At 40.0% G+C, this 8530-nt stretch overlaps 1 protein-coding gene across 1 annotated transcript; it reads left to right on the forward strand.

The window, feature by feature from the left end:
- Positions 1–1571: 1571 nt before the first annotated feature.
- Positions 1572–8328, forward strand: slc14a2 (solute carrier family 14 member 2). Its single transcript, XM_049579679.1, has 10 exons — positions 1572–1644; positions 1990–2046; positions 2172–2355; positions 2982–3171; positions 3304–3432; positions 4338–4530; positions 4949–5096; positions 5310–5444; positions 5632–5681; positions 5774–8328. Exons 1-10 carry the CDS (start codon positions 1621–1623, stop codon positions 6203–6205), a joined length of 1542 nt encoding a protein of 513 aa, XP_049435636.1. The 5' UTR covers positions 1572–1620; the 3' UTR covers positions 6206–8328.
- The last annotated feature ends 202 nt before the right edge of the window (positions 8329–8530 follow it).

The following is an 8530-nucleotide window of genomic DNA, read 5'->3' on the forward strand; positions in this document are numbered from 1 at the left end:
TCTCAAGAAAGGAGTCTGAACCATTCCTGAGCTTCTGCACTCCATCCTTTCAGCGTAGTCCTCCAGTAAGGTTAGTTAGTTGATTGGTTCTTGCCATAATATGAATTTTAACAGTTGTCCAATAGGGCTGTCGGCTGTGTATTAACCTGACTTCTGCACAACACAACTGATGGTCCCAACCCCATTGATAAAGCAAGAAATTCCACTAATTAACCCTGATAATGCACACCTGTGAAGTGGAAACCATTTCAGGTGACTACCTCTTGAAGCTCATGGAGCGAATGCCAAGAGTGTGCAAAGCAGTAATCAGAGCAAAGGGTGGCTATTTTGAAGAAACTAGAATATAAAACATGTTTTCAGTTATTTCACCTTTTTTTGTTAAGTACATAACTCCACATGTGTTCATTCATAGTTTTGATGCCTTCAGTGAGAATCTACAATGTAAATAGTCATGAAAATAAAGAAAACGCATTGAATGAGAAGGTGCGTCCAAACTTTTGGCCTGTACTGTATATATTGTTTTCTGTCACAAGAAACAAGTGTCTTGGATGCAAGAAAATTTTCAGAAGTGATTCTGACAAATAAAGCATTCATTCATGAATGCTTTATTTGTCAGAATATAGAATATATAGTTTTTTCAAATATTTTTGTTTGTTGGATGAAATGCAAAAAAACCAACCCTTCCTTACAAATAAGTCTCAAACCTTAAACTGACTTAAACAGATCACCGTATTTGTGTAAAGCAAGAAGTTGCAGATTAAGCATGCTGTATGTTTGTTGTCATTTTAATTGTGTGTGAAGATCTGAGATGACACACTTCATTGTAGAATGATTTCACTTTGGTTTAGGAGAAACATTTGCTTTTTAGTGCTTCTCTCTGAGTACTGAAACAGTGATGACACAAAATCTACAGGACAGCTACATTGCTCTGGGTGTCAAAAGAGTTACACGTGACCAGCCTCAACATCACTGTGGCCTTAAAACATGTGCAGGTGTCATTCTTGACATACAGTAAGTGTGTGTGTGTGTGTGTGTGTGTGTGTGTGTGTGTGTGTGTGCTTTAACCATGTTGTTGTATCTATTTTTCAAGCATGATTGTCTTGATTTTGTCTTTCTGTTGTCAATCTGAACTTGAACAATCAGAAAATCTTTTTAGTAATTTATCATGATTTTGGTTTCTAATAACTACTTTTCAGATTAGTAGTTGTGCTTTTATGTTATGTTTGAGATAAATGTAAGGTAAAATGGCATTTATTGACTAAATAAAAAGGCAAACAGATATTTTCCTTTATAAATATGGACAAACTGGCCTCTTTCACAGTAGACATATTGTGTAAGGTTGGTGTAATGCCCCTTTAGAACTTAATTTCACCTGACCAAATTTTGACATCATTTCATCGGTGTAGGAGAAAGGGCAGACATTTTGTTTGTGGCAAGAGACTTGGGTGTGTCAAAGATTATCACAGTGGTGTGTCAGTGATTCCTGTCAAGATTGAGAAGAGGAGGTGGGGTTTTCTCTGTAGTCTGCCACTATAAAGCCTTCCTCGTGGAAGTTTCTGTAGTTGGCAAGGGCTCAAGAGAAGCTGGCAACTCATGTAGCCGGTCTCTATTCTGGGACATATGCCTGGATCACCGTGCACAAAGGTAGGAGCACTTACTGCAGGTCAAAGTCTCTAAAGTTCAGTAGGACAGTAAAATGTGACTTAACTGAATATTTGCCAGTTGATCGAATGAACTAATATTTAAAGAAGATTATAGGTGTGAGGTTATGTTAGGTATATCATTACCTATTCTGAGAGCATTGATTGTAATGGATGATTTATTAAAATTAAATCAAATCATTGACCATAGGTATCACCATAATATGCAGCAAATTAAACAACAATTAAAATTTCTTTGATACACAATAACATATTTTTATGACTCATAATAAGCAGTGATTAAGCCTTGACATGTTGCAGAGAGACACCTTTTCTTCTTTCCTCTCAGGATATTCAGAAGAATATCAACGGCTCCACCTCTGCTGCTTCTCCTGTCACCTTCACAGTAAGTCAGTGCTCACAGTTTAGACGCACAGTGTGGGTTAGATGCCGTGTGCATTTTGACATTTGAATGGAATTCATTAATTAATTAATTAATTAATTAATTTCTAACCATAACCGTGGCTGCAGGAGCTCCAACCCCTGATGGCGCACCCTGAGCTGCCGTCTGAGCAGGACAGCTCCCATGAGGAAAAGAAGGAGAAGGACCCTGTGCAGCCAGGGCCCACAAAGCTGAAGAGGGCTAGGGTTCGCTTCCTCAAGATAGTCTCCTACTTTGCTGGAGACATGGAAGTGTTTGCAAAATGGATGGAAAGTAAGTCAACTCTAATTGCTCACACCATGAGTGTAGCCCGCACAAAGCCAGTGCAGCAGTTTACTGAAGATTACATTACTATAAAATAGCAGTATATCATACTTATGTTATTCTGATAACCACTGTACCCTTGGGCAATATATATTGAATCCCTACACCCTTTGTGGAAAAAACATAGGTAGATTAGAGTTTGTTTAACAGTGAGAATGAGTCTTACAATGTCACTGTCAAATTACTGACGTTGTGTACATCAGTTATTCCACCCTCTGTTACGTGACTGGTATAGATAGTTATACAAGAGTGGATTTAAATGACAGACAAGCATGTAATGTATGGTATCTGTCAAAACAATTATGTTTCACTTACACACTCATGATAGGAACTTGAAAGTGTGCCTCATGCTACAGACTACATAGTGTTTACTAGACTATTATGTATACTAGTATACTATGTTCCCAGTGAAGGACAGTTACTTTGTTCCAGTAGAAGAACCTGTTGTACATATAAGATAAAACGTCTGTGATGTCATTATTTTATACCTGAGAAAATTCACTTGGCATATGAAGCAGCTGTCAATGCTCTCTGTCTGCTCTCTCTCTCTCTCTCTCTCTCTCTCCACTCTCCAGAGCAGTTTTTCTTGCTGCAGTTGCTGGACTGGGTTTTACGCGGAGCTGCTCAGGTGATGTTTGTCAACAACCCCCTGAGTGGCCTCATCATTTTTGCCGGCCTCATCCTGCAGAACTATTGGTGGGCTCTCAACGGCTTCGTGGGCACACTGTTTGCCACCATTTCTGCCCTCATCCTTCAACAGAGCAGGTTTGAGCAAAGTTATGCTGCAGATAATAATACACTAAATTAGATACTACTATATATAAAGAGGGTTGGATGTGAATTGAACACTCATTTACAGTAGAACATACCTTCACACTAACATTGAATGTCTTTCAGGGGTGCAATAGCTGCAGGGCTGTACGGTTACAACGGCATCCTGGTGGGTCTGCTGATGGCTGTGTTCTCCAACGCAGGAAATTGGTACTGGTATCTCCTGCTGCCCAACATCTTCATGTCCATGATGTGGTAAGAAACTAAAATGACTAATGAAAAAATGATACAGTAGATTCATATCAAATAGATGATTTAACCAAAACACGACATAAAAAGGCCAATAACAGACCAGTTTACTATAGTATGACCATATAAATGCCATGAGATCTTAGCTCTGTATTTTCCTTTGTGCTTCTGTATCCAGAATTCATTAGCCTGAATCGCAGTTAATCATTGCTTAGACACTCAGCCATAAAGCAAATCAATGATTTAATTATGTAAGTTAAAGTAATACTTCACCCTCCAAATGACCATTTATATATCAAATATTTAACTCCTGTTACCTTGAGTTCATAAAAACATTGGACAAAGACTCCAAAAACTGAGAAAATTCATAAAGTCATGAAGGATCACACTTACATGAGAACATCCATGAACAAACTCTCACACAGCTCACACAGTATAATCCAAGTCTCATTTACTCAGTTGTTTGCTCAGTACTTCCTAAACACATACTATTTAAAACACTTCTACAAACAAGCAGCATGTGTGGGAAAATATGTGCGTTTAAACACACGTGCTTGCCTAGGGGTAGCACTCATCATTGCGTGAGACAGTTTAAGTGACAGTGTTTTTCAAATAGTAAGGAATTTTATCAGTCTTTGGATTCTTTGTTCACCATTGAGGCATTTGAGAAATTTTCTTCACAAATTTAACACGACACAGGATGAATAATTGATGTTTCAAAAAATGATTTTATGGTTGAAGTATTACTTTAGGTGGAGAAAACGTGTAGACAGTGGCACAGTCCTGCTCAAAATATGCAGAAGCAACTAGACTGTGATGGGGACTGAGATACAAACACTTATACTTCAGTAACTGTGCAAGTTAAATGTGGATTAAATCTCATCCTGGTGATGTTGCATCCTTTGTTTCAGTCCAATTGTGTCCAGTGCCCTGGCATCTATCAACAGTCGCTGGGATCTGCCGGTGTTCACTCTGCCCTTCAACATCCTGGTGTGTCTCCACATGGTTGCCACCGGACACTTTAACCACCACTTCCCTCAAGTCCTCATTCAGCCTCGCTCAGAGCTGCCCAACATCACCTGGGCTGAAATCGACGTCGCCAAGGTCAGTGACAGACTAGTATTTGTTAATGTATGTTATATAATAAACTTCTCTGTGGGCTGGTACACTCTCTGTGAACACAGTGCATGTTAGGATCAGATGCTGTTACCTTTCTTCTGTTGACATTTCAAAGTTATGTAATTTAGACGTCACGGATTCATCAGCTCATTAACAAAGGCTCCTTGCACGGTATCTGATCGTCAATATCTGTAGGAGCAATGTGCAGTTACAAGGCTACACTACATCAGTGCCTACATAAGTCTACGTTTTACAGGTGCATCAAAGCTTCCAGGACTCTAAAATGACGATCAGTCACAGCCTCTACACACTCCCACAAGAGTTCAGCAAAGGAAGCACCTGACGGTTGTAAATCAGGTTGTGGATCTACAGCTATGTAACCTTCCTCTCTCTGCCTCTTTAGCTGTTCATGTCGGTACCTGTGGGAGTTGGTCAAGTCTACGGCTGTGACAACCCTTGGACAGGAGGAATCTTCATCATCTCACTCTTCATCTCCTCCCCTATCACCTGCGCTCATGCTGTCCTGGGATCTGCTGTGGGCATGGTTTCAGGTGAGAGGACCAGACCATACCTCTGCAGGGAGCCAGATGTAAAAGTCTGGCTGCCGCAATAAACAGCACAACTTATTTTTGCTTCCTTGCATGATTACAGAATGAATTTAAAGGTGGTTTTAAAGGTGTAAAATAACCAAGAGGGTCATTATTTATGAGGACAATCCGAACTTAAACTGACTGTGATGATGACTGTGATGTACCATTTTGTAGGCTTGGCTCTGGCAGCGCCTTTCGGAGACATTTACTTCGGCCTCTGGGGATACAACTGCGTGTTAGCCTGCATTGCCATCGGAGGAATGTTTTACGCTCTTACCTGGCAGGTGCACTTGCTGGCCATCACATGTGGTGAGTAGATGCCCAGGAGAACACTATCTACAACAAGGAATCTAATCCAGACAGGACAATGGCATGACATGTAACATGTGCATCACTGGCATAGAGCGTCTAGAGATTTGTAATCTGTGATCACACTTATCACAGCATTGGCATAAGAAGTCTCATGGTAGGCTATCTCTCTTCTTCTCCTCTGCAGCTTTTTTCTGTGCATACCTCGGCTCAGCCATTGCCAATATCATGTCTACAGTAAGTATATATTTTCTATCACTCCAATAATTAAATCAACCCATAATGAACAAAAGTTATGAACAGCAACATGATGTCTTTTTCATCTGCAGTTTGGTCTGCCGGCTTGCACTTGGCCTTTCTGTCTCTCCGCCCTCACTTTCCTCCTCTTAACCACGGGGACCAAGAGGATCTTCAAGCTGCCGCTGGCCAAAGTCACCTACCCTGAGAAGAACCTGTGCTTCTACTGGAAGATGAAGAAGCAGGAGAAAAAGGACAAGGCTGAGAAAGAGAGGAAAGAGAAAGAGGAGCAGCAGAAAGCCATTGAAGAAGAGGTGATACTGAATGAGAAAGAGCAACTGAGGCTAGAGCTTGAGAGGATGGAGGAGGGGAGAGCAGCGAGTGAAGCATCAGAGGCTGGAAACAACGAAACTCACGCTGAAGATGAGGCATCTGGTGTAGAACAGCAGGGAACTGAAGAAGAAATCAGACAAAATGAAATAATCCAAGTCACTATTGGTGAGAATGAGAGTGAGAATGTCTAATACTGCATTTCTGCAGAAAGAGAGAAAGAGAGAGGAAACATTAGTGGAACACAAATGTATGAAAATGTAAATAAGTGTATCTGTAAATAATCTTTCAGGGTATTTGTTGTGAAAAATATATGCTGGCATTTTTTTTTCCTAAGTGCAGCTGATGGTTTTTACTGGATACATTTGATGATATGTAGCATTTGTTTTTTCTCTGGCACCTTGTTTATATATCAAATGAATATATTTTCAAATAAATTAACTTAATAACTAGAATAACTGACTTAACTTGACTGATATAAAATATTCTTGCATCATCTGTTGGTGTGATCAGCTACCCCACTTGTCTGAAAAACACTTGTTATTCATCATTTAGTTATAGGGCACAGTCTTTTCTCCAACATGCAAAAGATAGAAGAATTAAAAGCAAGAAATCAAAAAATCTTCAGACAATATAATAAAACTCTTTTTTTTCCAGTACTATTATTATAGTGGAGTGTGTGTTTGGACTTAAGGAGGAATGGCTGGCATTCTTTTAAATTAAATCAAATGTAGCCCAATTCAATTCAATGTGCTGACTAATTTCTAGAGAAATATTGTTTGTTGGCTGTAAACCAACCCCACAAGCTTCAGCACAGCAAGAAATGCAAAAACTGATATATTTTAAGTGCAGAGACCATTCTTAGGTGCTTCCAGACTCAAAAAGACTAAAGCTCAAAAGGACCTAAAGCTAGTTTGGGCTTTATAATATAAATGAGATTAGTTTCAGTCACATCGGTCCTGCATACCATCAATTTACTGTCACTTACTGCTAATGAACCCTACCCAAATTTGAACCAACCGAGTTATTGAAAAATGTGGATTGCTTACATGAAATTAAACTGCTTCTTAGCAGTTCTTTTCCTGGCTCCACTGTTTCCTGCTTCCTGCAGGCATCTCCATTTTTATCTCCAGTAATTCTAGACAAGCTGTTTGTGTCACATCTTACTCTGAGCAGCAGAGGTCCCCTCTGGCTTTATTGAATTTGGTTTATTAGTCTGAAAATTCAGGAAATGCACTCATATGCTTTCTTGCTGATAGAGGGTTATGGGCCACACTATTTTTAACTCAAGATGACGTGCACCTCCAGTAATAACGCTTGCTGTTACCCTGTTACCAGTCTTTATGCTAAGCTAACTGGCTCTTAGCTCTAGCTCGATGTATTCTCACACAGTGGTTTGTAGGATATCTTACAAAAAGGTGCATACAGCGGTTTGTATATTGACTCATTTCCCATAACCACTTATCCTGTTGGGCCATGGGGGGGCTGGAGCCTATCCAAGCTGACATTGGGCAAGAAAATAACCCAAAGTTGGTTTCACATGGGACATGAATACCGGTCTTCTTGGGCAAAGTCCTGTGTTTGCTTGACCTGTCCTCCAGCCCAACCTCCTTACACTGATATTTGCTTTTTATATAGCTTCTTTCTACACTCCCGTCAGTGCACTGGTTATGTGACCACAGCCCTCCTGCTTACATACTTAAATAGGGCCCCTAATATTGGCCAGAACATTTGCATGGGCCAGGCTGTGGTGTGTCCTTAGTCACATATAGAGCTGTTCAGTTGTAATGCAGGTTTTTTTCTCAAGTGATTTCAGTCAAGCTGTTCTGATGAAAAGAGGGAACCAGCAGAGCCTGTTCTTGGCATGTTTTATACAGTGGTTTTCTGTCAAGCTGCAATGTCTGGGGCTGAAAAACGAAGTAAGTGTCAAAAACTGCAGTTCCTCAAATGGCCACCTGAGGCTGGCTCCAGGGGTGAGTGACTCCCCATAGACACCCTTGTTAAAATGCCCAACTTTACAGCAGTAACAAACATGTTTACAACCCTGTATTAATAAACACTTTTGTTCTCTATTGTAACCTTCAACAGCCTTGAAACCTGTCCGTGGGTGATTTTCATAACTCACCTGCTTGCTATTATTAGACTTTTATTAGACAAAAAAAAAATCACAAAAAGATGGCAATGGCCATTATTTTATACAGTCTATGTTTTTAGTGCGTGAAGGTCTTTATGGTAGCATAAAGACTGGGTTTGAGTTGAGTTTGTATTTTAGACTGTGTTTTAGGGTGCTGTAGGTTTGGAGAGGTTCAATTTTGGGTTTGCTGTGCCACAGTTTTAGCCAATGAAATAAATAACACCCTCTAATGTGCAAGAATTTGTTGGTTGTCCTTCTTTAAACTTGTTGGAGCAGCAGGCTAAGGAACAGTTACTGTATGTTGTGATAATAACATTCAAATGTGGAGGTACAGTATATGTTGGACAACTCAGCTTTCCAGTTTAAGGTGTTCTCCACCTTGTTT

This window comes from Epinephelus fuscoguttatus, linkage group LG6, assembly GCF_011397635.1.
Source record: "Epinephelus fuscoguttatus linkage group LG6, E.fuscoguttatus.final_Chr_v1".
Classification (NCBI taxonomy): domain Eukaryota; kingdom Metazoa; phylum Chordata; class Actinopteri; order Perciformes; family Serranidae; genus Epinephelus; species Epinephelus fuscoguttatus.

Bases quoted from the DNA above. Each gene is read 5' to 3' on its own strand.
- slc14a2 (XM_049579679.1), top strand. From the start codon at position 1,621: ATGCCTGGATCACCGTGCACAAAG. The intron at 3,172-3,303 runs GTTTGAGCAAAG...AATGTCTTTCAG, and splicing joins CTCATCCTTCAACAGAGCAG to GGGTGCAATAGCTGCAGGGC. The intron at 5,682-5,773 runs GTAAGTATATAT...TTTCATCTGCAG, and splicing joins TTGCCAATATCATGTCTACA to TTTGGTCTGCCGGCTTGCAC.